This window comes from Diabrotica undecimpunctata, chromosome 4, assembly GCF_040954645.1.
Source record: "Diabrotica undecimpunctata isolate CICGRU chromosome 4, icDiaUnde3, whole genome shotgun sequence".
Lineage (NCBI taxonomy): Eukaryota > Metazoa > Arthropoda > Insecta > Coleoptera > Chrysomelidae > Diabrotica > Diabrotica undecimpunctata.
This window is the reverse complement of record NC_092806.1, coordinates 130230695-130249560: the sequence shown is the minus strand read 5'-3', so window position 1 is coordinate 130249560 and position 18866 is coordinate 130230695. Positions and strand designations below refer to the sequence as shown.

Genomic DNA, 18866 nt, shown 5'->3' with positions numbered 1-18866 from the left:
ACACCGTACAGTTTACGTCAACTCACCATTCACCACGTATTATTGAACAACCGTCAAACTCGGATAAGGGTATAGTTATAAATAATTGCCAAAATTTTTGCCAAATAATTGCGTAAAGTGTGCAAGTAATCATCTTACTTTACACTGTCCACGAAAAGAACGCAGCAATAACGTAAAATGTGTACTTTGTATGGGAAACCATCCGGCCAACTATAAGGGCTGCAGCGTATACAAACAAATACAAAAAGAAAAATTCCCCCAACTCAGAAAGAATCAAGAGACCCACAGAACAGACACCCATGAAACCAATAGTCAAAGAGTAACCCCTGGTGTTTCTTACGCTCAAAAAACTTCAGGAAATAGTCAAGCGGATGAAATCACAAATCAACAAACTAATGTCGGCTCAAACCATTCAACGGAAATTGCCAACCTTGAAAACCTGATGACAAAACTAGTAGAGAGAATGGACACTATGCTTAACCTTCTTATGACTATGATTTCCAAAATGCACTAATGCAACACAGACTTAAAATAGCCGTCTGGAACTCAAATGGCCTAACGAACCACATCCAAGAAATAAAAATTTTCCTCGACGAGAAGAAAATTGATGTTATGCTTGTATCAGAAGCTCATCTAACAGACAAAAACTATATCAAAATTCCCAAGTACATTGTCCACTACACAAAACATCCAAATGACAAGGCACACGGTGGCACAGCTATTATTATCAAATCTAATATAAAACACCATGAGTTAAATAAGCTCAGTGAAAAGTACCTGCAATCAACTAGCATTGTCATCGAAGATTGGCTAGGCAACCTTACCTTATCTGCGGTCTACTGTCCTCCTGGTCAACCAATCAACGAAAACAACTTTAGCACCTATTTCAGTTTTCTTGGACACAAATTCATAGCAGGAGGAGACTTTAACTGTAAACATCATCACTGGGGCTCTAGGGTAATTACAACAAGGGGTAAACAACTGCTGAAGTCAATAACAGGAAACAACCTACAACACATATCTACAGGAGAACCAACTTATTGGCCTACAGATCCAAATAAAACACCAGATCTCTTAGACTTCTGTGTGATTAAAGGTATCTCTCTTAACTATTTAGCAATAGAATCATGCTGGGACCTCTCTTCAGATCATTCTCCCATTCTAATTGACCTAGACTCCAAAATCATACTCAGAAATAAGCCTCCAGTCCTAACCAATAATCAAACAAATTGGAAAATATTTCGAAGCGCACTAGCAGAACAAATACCAACGAACTTGCCACTTAAAACAGAATTACAAATTGAAAATGCGGTACAACAACTTACTACCTCGATACAAAAGGCAGGTTGGATTTCTACTCCTGAACAAACAACATGGAAGGAAAGCATAAACTGTTCGCAAAGTGCAAAAAACCTGATCGATGAGAAAAGAAAACTTAGGAAAAAGTGGCAAAACACACACGCTCCTATTGACAAACAAAATTTAAACAGAATTACCAGAAGACTTAAAAATCTATTAAAAGAAGAGAAAAACAGGGGGATCCAAACTTACTTAGAAAATTTGACTCCGTCCAAAGACACCAATTATTCTGTATGGAAGGCGACGAGAAAGGTAAAAGGTCCACAAGACGTCATACCTCCTCTAAAAAATGTCAAAGGTAAATGGGCAAGAACAGACACAGAAAAATCTGAAACATTCGCTGAACATCTTTCTACAGTATTTAGTCCATTTAACAGAGTAGTGCCATTAGAACAAGAAGAACCATTTAATTCTTTTCTTGAGGCTCCATATCAAATGGGTCTACCAATCACCAAGTTTAATATTAAAGAAGTAAAACAGATAATAAAGAATGAAATACAACCCAATAAGGCTCCGGGATTCGACCTCATAACGGGTAAGATCCTCCAGGAACTAACCAATGACTATTACAGAATAATCACTATGATCTTCAATGCTATGCTTAGTCTGCATTACTTCCCTCTGCAATGGAAAGTGGCACAGATTATACTCATTCAAAAACCTGGTAAAGATCCAAAAGATGTCAACTCATACCGACCGATTAGTCTACTCCCAGTCATCTCTAAGGTCTTCGAAAAACTTCTACTACGAAAAATCAAACCAATATTGGACGAAAAGTGTCTCATACCTGACCATCAATTCGGTTTTCGTAACCAACATGGTACAATAGAACAAGTTCACAGACTATACACAACAATAAGAAGTAGCCTCGAGAACAAGCAATATTGTACTGCAGCCTTTTTAGACGCCTCTCAAGCTTTTGACAAGGTGTGGCATACAGGACTTCTGTACAAATTAAAGAAAAATTTACCTTACCCTTACTTTAAACTGCTTCAATCATACCTTACAGAAAGGAGATATCTGGTAAAATATAGTGAAGCCTATACAAAACTTTACCCCATCCTATCTGGTGTACCTCAGGGTAGTGTGCTCGGACCGATTCTGTACCTGATATATACGGCTGACTTGCCAATAAGCAATAATCTAACGCTTGCAACATTCGCAGATGATACTGCTTTCTTGTCCTCTCATAGCAACCCAACAGTAGCATCAGAGAGACTGCAACTACATCTGAACAAAAAAAATGAATGGCTTAAACTCTGGAGAATTAGAGTAAACCCCTCAAAATCTACACAAATTACATTCACTCTAAGAAGAGGTACATGTCCACAAGTTAACCTCAATGGACATCCTTTGCCCCAAAAGCATGACGTAAAATACTTAGGTATTCACCTTCACAAACGTCTAACTTGGACCAAACATATATGGACGAAAAGGCTTCAATTGGGAATTTTATACAGAAAACTTTACTGGATGTTGGGAAAAAACTCTCACCTATCGATTGACAACAAGCTGCTGATATACAATACAATAATAAAACCCATTTGGACATATGGCTCACAGCTCTGGGGTTCAGCTAGCAAATCTAATATTATGATAATACAAAGATTCCAATCCAAAACTCTGAGAACAATCGCTAATGCACCTTGGTATATCCAGAATGATGCAATACATAGAGATCTTCAGGTACTAACAGTCTCTGAAGAGTGCAAAAAAACTTCTGAACAATATCAAAACAGGTTGCGGGTGCATCCTAATACCCTGGCACACAATCTTCACAACAACCAACAAGCGAAGAGATTGAAGCGACATGACCCCTTGGACCTACCTCACCTATCCTGACAGAGCCTACAGCAGTGGGAGTTACGCCTTCAACAGCACCCAGCCATTGTGATCAGTGCCGCTTTTAGTGCTCGCGTATCAGTGTATGTGCGCATCCTACCGGTAAAAAGCCAATTTGTGTCGTGATGATTTGGTCACTGGACCTTACATCTCTCTGTCATGTAAAGACAAAAAATTTTACTTATTGTTTTCACTGCAAAACAGATTGTAAAAATCTTAAATGTTAATAAAAAAAAAAAAAAAATGTTTAATTTAAATTGTTCCCGAATTTTGTTAAATAAATAAAAGTTACTTGTTATTGTTACTTTTTATTTTTATAAATGAAAATAATCGTAGAAAAAGTATAGTACACAACTTGAGTTGTAAGCTTATTACATGTTTGTAAAATTACTGCGCTCGCCGCTACGCGGCTCACGCGCAACTATTTTACACGCATGTAATAAGCTTCTTAACTCTAGTTATGTAATATACTAATTAAAATATATCCTAATAACACAGAATTAAGCAAACTGTTTTATTACCAACTATTGGTAAAAAAAAGCAATCGAGGCGCAAATATTTTCCATGTTTCAATGTATGTATGGTTAACTAGTAACATAATGTTATAAGTGTGGCTTAAAATACACTTCTACTTTAGAAGTGGGAACTTTTTGTAAGAGGTATACATTAACTTACGTTTCGACGATGATATTATAGTCATAATAGCTGAAGATCTAGGAATGGTAAGAAAGATGGTACAGAAACTCGTTGTGGCTACAGAAAATGTAGGTTAAAACTTCTCGAAAACAAAAATAATGACAAATTTGGTACCCAATCAGAACATCAGTATTGTTGGGCAAGAAGTAGAACTCGTAGATAAATATAAATATCTGGGACATGAAATTATGTTTGGTAGGGATAATCAGACCCATGAACTGAAGAAAAGAATCGGTCTTGGGTGGGCAACATATGGTATACTAAGAGACTCTTTTAAAAGTGAGCTGCTCATATGCCTGAATAGAAAAGTATTTGATCAATGCATTCTCCCAGAGTTGACATATGGAGCAGAAACACTTTTTACAAAAGCCTCGGTTGCCAAACTGAGAATCACACGTTAGGATCCATGTTAGGATTAACAATGCGAGACAAAATAAAAAAGACAAGGGTCAGAAGAAGAATCAAGCTGACTGAAATCATCGAAACAACAGCCAGACTAAAATGGATATGGGCAGAAGACATAGCTAGAAAGACGGATGGAGACCAAGGGAAGACAAAAGAAGCGTCGTCGACCATCTACACGAGGGGCTGACGATTCAAGAAGACAAAATAAAAACTGGATGAGAGTGGCGGAAGATAGACGGGGTGGGCAGGAAATACGAGGAAAAGGCCTATGTTTAGCAATGGACTTTTGAGGTTGAATGATGATATATTAAAGGCTTACAAAATTTTAATTACCTAACCGAAAAGCTTTTAGGCCTAGAAACCCATCTTCAGTTGTTGGAATAAGTTACATAAGTTGCAATAAAAAACGGAACATGCTTCTGTACATGAAAGTACTATACATTTACAATTACAAATTATTAAATTAACGTGTAATGTGCCCTTAAAATGAGAAGGTCTTGGATAGGGGGAAACAAGATCCTCGATTTAATAAATTTTTAACCACTAATCAATTGACTGTTAACCGAAAGGTTGTTCAAGCACAGTCGGATTTGACATTTGTTGGTATAGGAACATATATATCAAGTATGTAAAGAAAACATCAATTATGTCTCATTCTACCCAATTTGGTAGACTTTTCCTTGACACTTCCACTTGTCCACAAACAGTGCTGTTGTCATCCCGCTTAGTTCAACGTCATTAAGATCGTCACTGCATGTATGAGAAATGGAAAATCCCAAAATTATATACAACTTACCCTTCTTAAAAAAGGACGTTAAACAAATTAAGAATATGAAATTAGGAGCTCTAACATGAGAATAGTCTACAATAATCTAACATTATATTCTGTTAGAACCGGTTTTAGATATCTATAATTTCTAACAGAATGATGGATATTAAAAAAATATGCAGGAATAATCTTACTACTGTTTAGATCCAGCTAAAAAGCTTCATAATGTTGAGGCCGTTAGAAGCAATTTATTGTGAATAAATATAACATTTTCTTAAATTGTAAAACAAAGATAACAAGACAAAAAATACAGAAATATATCGGTTCTTCTCAGAGTGTACCAGATTGTTTTCTAAAATTTTCTCTCAGAGCAGCTGAAGATAGAGACCAACGGAGAAAAATTGTTAGGAATATTGGAAGAAATCACGATCCTCAGTAATGGGTAAACGACAAGAGAGATATATATTAAATAGATAATAATTAATTAAATTAATTAAATTAAATTATTATGAAATAATTAAATTAAATTATTATTAAATTAATTAAATTATATTAATTAAATAGAGAATATAGATATTAAATACTGCAGCTGATACTCTAAAGAAAAATATAAGGTTTAAGAGGTGTAGACATCAAGCTAGCTTCTTAACTGATCTCGTTGATGTGACTTCGCCCACGTACAAGATTTGCTACTGGTTCTAATAAATTAATACTCTTTCGTTAAAATTAAGTTAATAAAGTAAGAAACATTATAGAATATTAAATATTTTACCGAACTACCCAACTAATGATGTGCGACACGTGGAATGTCCTATTTAAAATTAAGGGACGAAAAGGAAGATGTTGACAAATGAAATTATATCGGTATCTTTAAACTGTTTCTCCTTTAGAATATAAATATATCTGTTTCATCATTTTCATAAAAAGTATTGAATATTTCCAGATAACAGCGCGAATTTTTTGCCCACTCTGTATATGTTTTAATGTAACCATCTCGTGAATCAAATGGTAATAAATAATTGCATTGATTCTTATGTTAAATAATAAAACTAATAATACACCTTTAGGTAGGATAACGATTTTATTTGTTTATTATTATTATAAAAAATGAATACATAAAAAAGATATCTAACACATTTCCTTTATTTGAAGTTTTCCAAGAATTAGATTTAAAGCTCCAATACTATCAACGTAATACTTTGGTTTATACTTTTCTTCATGTTTCCACTCATGAACGTCCTCTATTTTAGTAACTCCAGTTAATACAAGTAATTTTTGGAATCCACTATTTGTTGCAAATTGCATGTCTTCGGTTATCCTAAAAAATTAAGTAGTGCTTGTAAAAAATGAAGTGTTTATATGTCTACAAATACATATTTTAGTGTTTCAGTAAATAATCAGGGATAGAGTGTATATATTTTATGTAATTCTGCATTCAAGAGCCGCAATAAGGTTAAAAACATTGATATTGATATGATATTTTTTGTACTTGCATGGTTTTCTTCCTCAAGCCTTTTTAATTTATGTATTGGTCATTTTATTATTTTCCCATTTGAATTTTTTAGTGTCACCACTATTGTCAATCCTTCAGAACCCATGTGGGTGTCTATTACTTTTGCTAAAGGCTATCTACCTGGAGTTGTTGAATCAACTGAATTGAATTTGTCAAGGAAATGCTGTCGCAAGTATATACATAAATCCGGATTAAAGTTTTATAAGATTAAATTACAGGTAACAATTTAAAAGTGTACTCATAGTTTGAAAAAAGTGTATTTTCTTATAGACAAAGGAAAAGCTAATGTTACCCGCAAAACAACTGCAAACAAGACTCACGTTGACCAAATCTAGATTTTCTTGGCCGGTAGAAGATTGGTCCCGAGTAATTTTTAGTGTGTTGGTGATTATCGTAAACGAGTTATTCGCATTAAGCATGAGACTTTTCACAAGGACTGTTTTACTTTGGACAATATTATTCCTGTCAAGAATTTTCATCATTCCGTGGATGCTGTGTCGCTCCAACCGTTTTTAAAATTTACTTATAAAGACCGTTGCAATCTTTTGCCATCAAAACTCTGCTATTATATATTTGTAAATCGAATATAGCGCTGCGAATTAAGAGTAGTTCTTTTTTTTAGGTTCAAGGATTAGATTTTTATTTTACAATTGGATGATATCTTAAAGAGGTCACAAGAATAAAATAGACAGTTTTGCAATATATTTTTAAGAAATTTCTATTATATTTAAATTTCATCAAAGTTAGGTATATATATATATATATATATATATATATATATATATATATATATATATATAATAGCGTTCATAGCGTGACCCGCCTTTGGATTCCCGTTCGCCAAGCCTGTCTATTCGGCCAGTCTTCTTCAGATAGATTTCTTGCTGACATTGCTTTTGAAATTTATTTCATCCATGTTGTTGGTGGTCGTCCTCGTTTTCTTTTCTCTGGTGGTATCCATTCTAATATTTTTTTGGTAGTCTTTCTTCCCCCATAGGTCTAACATGTCGGTACCATGTTAATTGTGGTTTTTGGATGTCTTCTATAATTGATCTTGTGTGTGTGCTGTTGATTTCTTTTGACTGTGGACTTAATCCATTAGCCGAACTAAAATTACTCTTGTAATTTTATCTCTTATACTCATTATATTTATAACCTATTTGATAATAATGATTTACAATAGTAATTCACACATATATTATACAGGTACTTACATATATATTTTGGTGAGCGTTTTTGTTTGTTTTTATGCTATACTAAATACTAATACTACTAATAACTATTAAATTAGATATATATATATATATATATATATATATATATATATATATATATATATATATATTACACAGCGCTAGGACATAAACCCGGTTCAACACCTCGGAGGTTTAAGCCCTCTTCGTGTGTGTTTTTTTTTATTATTTCTTTTTTTTTATTTATTCTTTTTTTTTTATTTTTTTTTTATTTTTATTTCTTCTTTCATTTTTTTTATTTATTCTTTTTTTTTCTTTTTTTCTTTATTTTTTTTATGTACCTTATTTTTTTCTTTTCATAAGTATTTTAATTTTCACAATAAAATTTCACAATTTTAGTTTTATATTAATAATGTGTTTAATTAGGATCTCATAGATACTTTTATCTTTAGTAGCAATCAAAGCTTGTAGATTAAAAGGTTTTCTTATATATTGTGTAATATAAATTTGATCTATAAAATAATCTATTTCTTTTTTTTTTTTAATTTACAATCTAATATCATATGTTCTGCGGATCCTAATTCTCCACATTCACAACAGTTTGTGTCTGACAGTCCTATTTTATGTTTATGTTGTGAAACTAAGGAGTGGCCAAACCTAAGTCTACATATATATGATATAAATACCTTGTTGCCTTGATAGTCACTAAACCAGCTTTTAGATGGGATCTCTGTTTGGATAGTTTTATAATACAGTCCCTTTTTGGAATTAATATACCATTCTTTCCAGTTGTTGATTTTAATAATTGATCTTTTTACATTCATTTGATTCCTTATGTCCTCATTTCTCATATGTTCTAGTCTAGACTTTCAACTGCCAATAGGTTACCTTTAAGTTTTTGTGATAACTGCCATACTTCTGAGCCATAGACGATTACTGGTTTCAATATGGTATTATATATTATTTTTTTCGTTTCTGGTCTTATATTTTCCTGCCATAGTACTGAATTCAATGCACCTATAATTCGTTTCCCTTTGATTATTCTGTCTTTTACGGCTTCATCAGTTCTTCCTGTCTTTGTTAGTTTTACCCCCACATATATACATTGATCGCATTTCTTAATTTTCCCGTCTTGTAAGTCGAAGTCATCTGCAGTATTTTCTCCTCCTATGCAAAGATATTGCGTTTTTGTACTCTTCCATTAGTTTTCTAACCATATACTTCAGGTCTTCCTTGTCTTGGGCAATAACTGCCTGGTCATCTGCATAGTGCAACGTGTATAACGTTTCATCCCCAATAGACAGCCCCATCCCTTTACACTTCTTTTTCCAGTGCCTGAGTGCTTCGTTGATATATATATATATATATATATATATATATATATATATATATATATATATATATATATATGTTTCATTAATTTTTATTTCCACGTTGGCGATCAGATCATTGCACATTATTTTAGTCTTTGCTAGGTTCATTTTTAGGCCTACCTCATTGCTGGCTGTATTAAGTTCATTAATTTGTAGTTGTAATTCTTCAGGACTTCTAGCAATTAGAATGATGTCATCAGCGAATCTAAGATGGTTTAGGTATTCTCCATCTATACATAGACCTTGGTTGTTCCAGTCTAATTTCCGGAAGATATTTTCTAAGGTTGCACTGAAGAGCTTAGGGGATATGGTGTCTCCTTGTCGGACTCCTTTCTGAGTGGGAAATTCTGGGGTATTTTCATATATGCTTACTCTAGCTGTGGCCTCTTTGTATATATTTGCTAGCGTTTCGACATATGGTCTATCTACTCCTTGGTCGACAAGAGCTTCTATGACTGCTCTTGGGTATACGGAGTCAAATGCCTTCTCGAAGTCTATGAATGCTAGCGCCAGTGGTAGATCATATTCTTTTGTTCTGCTCATTACTTCTCTTAATGTTTGAATATGATCCATTGTGCTGAAGCCACTTCTAAAGCCTGCTTGCTCTCGAGGTTGGGCAGCGTCAAGTGTGTTCTGTATTCTGTTGTTAATGATTTTGGTGAATACCTTGTATATCACAGGCAGCAAGCTGATCGGTCTATAATTTCTAATGTCTTCCTTGCTACCTTTCTTGTGAATGAGGATTATGTTGGCTGAATTCCACTTTTTTGGAATATGTCTCGATTTTAGGCAGTCTGTGTATATTTTTGCTAGGATTTTCCAAGTTGTTTTCCCAGCAATCTTTAGAAGTTCGGCTGTAACACCGTCATTACCGGCTGCCTTGCCGTTCTTCATGCTCTTAAGAGCTGCCTCTACCTCATCCACGAGAACATCTGGTACATCTTCTTGAACCGCAATTTCTTCTTCGCCTATTTCTTGTGCATCCGGAGCTTTATATAGACCCTCGTAGAATTAGGTTACATGTTCTATTATTTCATCCCTATTTGTGATCCTTCCGTTGTTGTTTCCCAATGCTATTATTTGCTTTCTACCGATTGCCAACTTACTCTTGGTTTTACTATAGCTTTTACGGTTCTCGATTGTATTTTGTACAAGTCGTTCATTGTAGGTTTTTATATCTACATATACCTGGGACAGCTCATACATAAATCGGGATCACTACTTCCAGAAATTAACAGACGAATAAAACAAGCGTGGTCAGCATTCGGACGAAATTCCATAGTCTTCAAGTCCAAAATGCCACTATACCTCAAGAAGAGAGTATTTGATCAATGCATATTACCCGTCTTGACATATGGATGTGAAACTTGGATATTAAAGAGAGAAATAACGTCGAAACTTCAAGTAACTCAAAGAGCAATGGAAAGATGTATGCTAGGGATAACAAAGAGGGATCGTAAAAGAATTGAATGGATACGGAGGCAAACCCAGGTGACTGATGTAATCCAAAGAATAAAATCCCTGAAATGGCAATGGGCAGGACATATGGCAAGAAGAACAGATAACAGATGGACCACTAGAACAACTATGTGGTACCCCAGGAATGGTAAGAGACCAAAGAGGCGCCCGAATCTCAGATGGGATTATGATACAAGAAAATTAACAGGAACAACGTGGTCTCGAATAGCACAAGATAGAAAAATATGGGCGCAAATGAGCGCAAATTATTAGAACAACGAATAACTAAGACATCGTCGAATAATAATAAGAACATAGAATAACATTGAAATAAGGGAGGCTGCACCGTAATTGGAAACGGTTGATAAAGCTGCACATGATGATGATGATATATATATATATATATATATATATATATATATATATATATATATATATTGAATAGTATGGGAGATAAACAACAACCTTGCTTCAGTCCTTTTGTTACCTGAAAACCATCAGAAACCTTATTTCCTATTTTAACTTTTGATATTGTGTTGTTATATAGATCTTTAATAGCGTCGATTAGTGGAACGCTGATACTGGTTTTTTCCAATACTTCCCACAATTTAGCAACAGTCACGGTGTCATATGCTTTTGTTAAATCTACTAAAAGTAAATACACTTCTCGAGATCTTCTTAAGTATTTGGGATAAGTAGAAAATACCATCTATTGTGGATCGTCCTGCTCTGAATCCGTTTTGTTCTTCTGATTCAAAAAGACGGCATTCTTCGCATATGCGTTCTTTTATAATTCTCCCATATAATCTACTAAGCGTGCTCGTAACAGTTATACCCCGATAGTTATTGCAAGCTTCCTTATTTCCTTTTTTATGAATAGATGTAATCCATCCTTCTTTCCAACTTTGTGGCACTGGTTCTCCGTACAAGTATCTATTGAAAACTTCTGATAATATCTCGAATAGTTTGTTGGTTCCATTTTTTATTAACTCTACATATATCCCCTCTGGACCCGGAGCACGTCCATTTTTCAATAATGATACAGCTTTTTTAAATTCTTCGATATTATTTGTTGGTGGCTCTCCTTGAATCAGGACTTCATGTTGTTCTATGATTTTGTATTCTGGTCTTTCTTCTACTAACAGTGTTTTATAGTGTTTTTCCCATTTTTCGGGCACTATGAAGTGTATGGCTATTTGTTCTGTTTTGTTGGATCCGACGTTTTTTATAAACTTCCAGGATTCTGTTGATTTGCGGCTACCAATGTACGTATCTAATTCCTGACATTTTCTCTCACAGCTTTGATTCTTTTGACTCTATTATCGTAGATTTAAATTTATTTACCATTTCTCTATATTCACTTTTGTGTTCTTGATCCTTTGTTCCCAGCCATCTGTGATATAATTTTTGCTTTCGTTCTTTCATTTCCTGTAGTTCATCATTCCACCAATTATTTGTCTTTCTAAGTTTGTTTAATCTTATACCTAATGCTTCTTTGGCAGCTTGATGTATTCATTTTTTTAATATTATATATAAATCTTCTATTGTTTTATGTTTGAATTCCTGTGATAGTTGTTGCTCCAATCTTTTTTTATATAATTCTCTAGTACTATCGTTGTTTAAACATGTTAGATTGTACTGCACTTGTTCAACTTCTAGTGAGTAATTTTCATTTAAATTTTTATTTTGTTGGTGTTTACCATTTCCTCTTAGAGGTAGTATCATTTTGGCTTTTACTAGATGGTGGTCACTTCCACATTCGGTTCCTCGAAACACTCTTACGTCATGCACTTTTATTTTAGATTTTTGTTTCATTATTAGGTAATCAATTACTGATCTTAAGTTTCGTGTAGGCTGAGTCCATGTATAAGTATGTATTTCCTTATGTTTGAAATACCCATTCATGATCCTTAGTGAGTTGTGTCTACACATTTCTATTAAGTTATTGCCATTGTCGCTTGTAGTGTTTTCTCCATATGGTCCTATAGTTTTATCGTTTATTCTTCTACCAGTTCTTGTATTGAGGTCACCTAATTTAATAATTTCCCTTGTTTGGCCTATCTGAGAAATAGTTTCATCTAGGAATTCATAGTATTTTGTTTTTTCTTCTAGGAGTGCATCATTATTCGGACCGTATGTGCCTATTATTGTTATTTTTGATCCTTTCAGGTTGAGGTTGATCAAAGTTAATTAAGGTAAATAAGCAGATAATATAAAGAAGTTGGAATCTTTTGAGATGTGGTACTATAGAAGGGTTTTGAAAATACCATGGACTCAACGAGTTACAAATGCAGAAGGGTTAAGAAGGCTACAAAAGGATTGCGAGGTCATAAAGCACATCAAAACAAGAAAGCTGGAATATTTAGGCCACATTACCAGAGGTGCGAAATATGAGATATTAAGGCTCATGCAAGGTAAAATCAACGGTAAAAGATCCATAGGAAGACGAAGGATTTCCTGGCTGAGAAACCTAAGAGAGTGGTATAGTTGCAGCTCCGTAGATCTTTTTAGAGCAGCCGCCAATAAGGTACGGATAGCTGTGATGATAGCCAACCTCCGATAGGAGAAGGAACTACAAGAAGAAGAAGTAAGGTGCTCATATAATTTTGAATTAATAAAACTGCATGTTTGACTCTTATCTTTTGAATCTTATCTTTCAGGTAAGATTTTCTAATGGCAAATTACTTATAAAATTAATTAACTTTCTTATATCTTGTAGTAAATATAGCAAATCGAAAATATTTCGAAAAACTAAAACCTATGTATATTTTGACATGCAGCCTGAGAAAAGATGGGAATATACATAATAGTATACTTGTTAAGCAGAACAGAAGAATTTACCTAAGCTATAGTAGGCATACAAGAAGCGTTTAAAAGTTGAAATCTGGAATCTGTATCTACTAAAAAAATTTCCAATATTATCACCTAGTATTAAAGCTAAACATTAATTGATATATGAAAAATTACTTACGAATCTCCTATAAATAAAATCCTTTTGGGATTTGGAAAATCAAACTGTTCCATTATAAAGTTAGTAAAATCTGATGATGGTTTAGCCATCTGAAGTGGTTTTCTGCCGCTCAGATCTTTTAAACTTTCAATAAAGTAATAATTACCTAAAAAAGTACAATTGTTGTAAAATATTGACAATATAAAAAATATTTTTCGCTATATCTTCATGAAATTGATCCTAAATAAACCAATAACCCCTATTATTATTGTACCTGTTGATTAAACATTCTTTTTATGAACTTTTGTTGCATATTTGGACGGCGTTATGCATCACTAGACCAAGCGCCAAAAATTGATTTTGAGATATTTAAGTTTTAGATTAGAAGTTTTCACTCTATTAAAATTCAGTACATGTTACAATAGTCGTAATTCTTTGTTTTCGAAGACAGTTTTTTATGCTTTCTCTAAGTGCGAAATAGTAACTTGCTAATGTTAAAGAAAAACGAAAAAAAAAAAAATAAAAAGGCTTTTGGTCGACTTACGATTTTCGCCACATTGTGTAATTGTGTTATACATCAATAGACCAAGCGACATAGAGGTCGTTTGGTCTAGTGATGCGTAACTAAAATATCACTTTAAGTGAATAATTAGTAGGCCACAAGCTATTTTTCTTTTTGGATATGACAATAAAAGTCGTTGTTTTGAATATTTTATAATTAGTAGGCCACAAGCTATTTTTCTTTTTGGATATGACAATAAAAGTCGTTGTTTTGAATATTTTATATTACTTAAGAAATTAATCAAAAATATAAAAAAAACTTGAACTCAGTGTTAGCAGTAGGTACAATTTTCTGAATATTTATAAAAATAGTAAATAAACATTACTCATCTCGTATGTCAAAGTCTAAGGCTCCATCAAATCCGTCAATGTCATCTTCTACTGTATTATTACTGAAAAGGGGGCAATACAGAGATTTTGCATCATTTGGTATTAGGTGCATTAAAGATCTTAAGTCGTTAAGCTTAGGCACAGAAAGTGGCTTGCCTGTGGGCCAAAGAGGAATCAAGTGGTTACTAAGGGATTGTATTGCAACGGCCGTCCTTTTTAAAGTTTCTTGTGAAGATCTACTTCAACTTTACTAGTGTTAAAATCAGTTTTCATAAAAATACTCATTGTTTTAAGCCAGCTTACCTTACTGTTTTCTATGTCTGATTTACGGTTTGTAATCATAATTTCCAACTTCTTTGTTCCAACGAATTCTTCTTTTTTCATTCTGTGAACTACTAGTGGGTTCTTTTTACGGGATTTCTTCATCACGTTTAGGTAATCATCAACGGTATATAAACGTTGTTGAAATTTTAGGGCATTTTCAATATCTCCAGGACTATGACAGTATCTCAAAAAACTATGACCAGGAAAGAAATAGCGTAACGTAATTTGTTCAATGGTAGGATGAGTTTCCAAAATCGTTTTCAGAATCAAAACTATTTTGATGTTGCTGTTTTGGCCGCCACAAGAGTCTGACCACAAAATTACTTGCAGACGTAACATTTTCTTCAATATGTTTCTTAAGACAACTGCCTATTTCCTGGACTCCCCGACCAGCTTTACCTTCTATCCAAACATAACAATGACGTTTGTTATCTTTGCTGCTGTGGATACCACGGTTGTAAATACATAATTGACGCTTATAATATACGATATTTGTTGGAATTCTCGGAAGGAGAAAAGTTTTTTCAAAAAACAACAACAAAAGTGGAAACAAAAGGTTTCCACTTCTGGTTGATCGTTGCTCATCTTCATTTCTAGCTTTCTTCTAGATTGTGCATTTTCAGCTTCTTCTAAGTGCATTTTTTTCTTCCTTTAACTTGCTTAATATTTCGTTATCTGCGCAATTTTTAATTTTTAATTCGAAATAATCACATCTACTACAAGTATCTTTTTCAACTTTTTTCTTTAAATATTAAATCATGTTAAAAATATTTTTTTGTAAAACGAAAATTTAACAGGATCATTGTCTGCTTCTTCAATATATAATTCATACATTTCACTTAATTGTTTCTTCTATTAGGTATTCTCTTTCTGTGTTAGCTCTTCTGTAATGTGACTTGTACTTAGGGAATTTCGTTATGTGTTCAATTACTTTTTGTACACGATTATCGTTAATTTTATTATGACCTCCACTTTGACGAACATCCGAACGACAATCTCGAACACCCATTGGACGTTTCACAGCTTTCAATGCTGCATTGACTTTGCAACCTGATATTCTCAAGGTCTGTAAAAAGAAAGGTTTACACATCAGCGGATATTGTGTATATCCTTGTAGTATTTCTTTTGTTACTGGTTTTTGTTCTTTTACGCTTTATTGGGACTTCGGAAATATTTGAACAAATTATAGCTTTCTTAATTTTTTAGAAAAATTTAATCAATAACTGACACTACTTCTTAACCTAAACACCTCAACAAGGTATTGTTAATAACGTTTATGTACGTATGTTGCCAAATATTCGATTTACAATTATTAAAACGCTCGCAAGAAGCGCTTGGTCTACTGATGCAAAACTAATACAGAAAATTATTCGTTTGGTCTAGTTATGCAAAATTTAAAATCCAGAATAAGAAGAAAGACACTTGGTCTTTTAAAATATATCTGGTTAACCGTTACTAACAGACTAATGGGATTTATTCTGTAGATAGTTTATGCTATTTCCCACCAGAAAGCGCCATAATACACAATTTGAGAAAATTGCGCTTGGTCTAGTAATGCATAACGCCGTCCATTTTATTGTGAGAATTGATAATAATCATGCTGATAACATAAATTAGGTAATATAACATCAGAATTGGAAACTATAAACAAATCAACAGAAGAAGCTGCAAACAAGTAGGTAGGCAAACACGAGAATAAAACAAAAAACGAGAAACGTATAACCGTAAAAATGTTATAACGTATAAATGTAAATATAAAAACGTATAAATGTAAAGAAATACCAGCAAAAAAGGTACAATCAAGAATTAAATGGCTGAGAACGGATAAAGAGTAGGCAAACAAAACAATTAATAAAGAAGAATTGTAAGTCGTAGTATTTTATTTTGTAAATATTTGTTTTAATATGCTAGAGAGTAGGGCTTTTCATTTAGTAAAGTTATTTCCTTTTTCTAAGCGTTACACAACGATCAAATAAAATTTTTATTAAAAAGTATGTTTTAATATTGCTAGGTAATTATAAAAGTAAACGGTTATATGAGATGAATAAAATCGTTATCAAGTTTCCTAAACTTTTAATGGGTCATAGATGACTGGAATTTTACTCATAGGTCTGTTTAAAAGCATCTTATCAGTTAAAGGTTAAAAGTAACATACTGATAAATTTAAAAACAAAATAATTGTATACAATCCATTTATAGTATCAGTTATAATTTATGGTGTTGAAACGCTTAAATTGGCAAGGATCACCGTATATATTAGAGGTCGTTTACAAAAAAAAATGGAAAGGATTATGCTTAAAATTTAAAACAAAGACTGCGTAAGAAATAGATTAATCCAGCTATGCTTAAAAGTACAAGACATAATACAACGAATTAGGACACTAAAATTAAAGTTGGCAGGTAAATGGTCAGGCAAGATGACAAATGGTTTTTAAGTATAACAAATTGAAGAAGAGCTTCAAAGATTAATACACATCTTCAATACAACAGCCAAGAAATACAATATGATAATATCTGCAGAAAGAACCAAACAGAACAACATCTAAATACCCACTACGATGTAAAATCGAAATTGATGGGAAAATAATAAAGCAGGAAGCAAGGTTTAGAGACAGACCAAAGGAGAAGTACGACAACAAAGCTTAAAAGCAAGTAAAGCAGCGGGATCTCTTAATGACACAATCTGGAAGAACAAACACCTAAGACAAGACAAAAACAAGAATCTATAAAGCAGCAATCAGACCTATATTAAAATTCGCAGGGGAGACAAGAGCATACAATATAGAATACATAAGTGGCAGGGTGACAAAACGGAAATAAGGAGTGGAACGAACACATTAGTAGAATGACAGAGGATAGTATAGTATGAATAGCACGAGATAAATCACCAAATGGACGAACAAGTATTGGCAGACCAAGAAAAAGATGGTGCGATAATTTAAGCAACTTAGAAGGCTAATATTGAAGAATAAACGCCAAGAAGGAAGATAAATGGGAGACACCGCAAAGACAAAACAAGCAGATATAGATCGCCTACACGTTAAAACGAAAACATAAAAAGAATAGGATACTGGATAATAATAGCTCGAAACAATTTAATGAAGGCCTTTGTTCAGAAGTGAAATCAGCATTAGGTTGGGCTGGCTATACCGAATCATATACTATCCAGACTTGAAGTAACAAAAAGAATAATTGAATGGGTGATGCTGTGTATATCTTTACGAAACAATCGAAGAGACTATTGGGTGAGAAGTGGGAGTTTGCTGAAAATATTGCAAGATAAGAGAATAACAGACCAAGTACAAATGAATAAATCAACACAATCTCGAGAAAGATCATAAACACAGCGGAACTATATTAGATAAGAGGATCGCGGAATAGAAAAAAAATAGGAAAAGCCATGGAGGAGTCCTATGTTCTATGTTCACTTACTACCTTTACCTTTTGGGCCTATCCTTTATCTACTTTTTACCTCCGATTTGCCTACTGATAAGTATTACCGACAATAAAGTACATACAGCCACATTTGCAGACGTTACCGCAATAATGACGGTACAGTCAGATCCCGTTGTTGCAGAAGAGCAACTCCAAGAAAAGTCCAGAAATGGACTTAGAATCAATGAATCTAAATTAAGCTACATAGTATTCACTCACTAAAGCCATAGCGACTCATCTCAAATATTACTCAACAATACTCTCCTTCCAACGATAGATACTGTAAAGTATTTAGGCTTACATATGGACAAGAGACTCACCTAGAAAACTCATATATAGAAAGGAAAAACATCTTGATAACGCATATAGGAAAAATTATTGGTTACTCGAATGAAAGTCCTAGTTGTCATTGTGAAACAAACTACTAGCGTAAAATGCCATACTGAAGCCAATTTGGACGTACGTAATAGAGGTGTGGGGCACTACTTCAAAATCTAACCTAGCAATCATGGATCGATTTCAAAACAAGTTGCTACGTGCAGTAACTGATGCGCCATGGTTTGTAAACAACAAAAACCTACTATAAGACCTACAAGTGCCAACTGTGAGTGAAGTGATAGTGCCACATAGTGATAAATATTTACGATTAGAGAACCAC

General features: G+C 33.5%; 1 protein-coding gene across 1 annotated transcript in view; it reads right to left on the bottom strand.

The window, feature by feature from the left end:
* Positions 1–6137: 6137 nt before the first annotated feature.
* Positions 6138–18866, bottom strand: part of LOC140438398 (uncharacterized) — a 30393-nt gene continuing 17664 nt past the window's right edge. Inside the window, exons 4-5 of the mRNA XM_072528079.1 lie at positions 13580–13724; positions 6138–6389 (exon numbers count right to left, since the gene is read on the bottom strand). Coding sequence (XP_072384180.1) covers positions 6200–6389; positions 13580–13724 — 335 coding nt within the window. The 3' untranslated portion in view covers positions 6138–6199. The remainder of the gene's footprint in view (positions 6390–13579; positions 13725–18866) is intronic.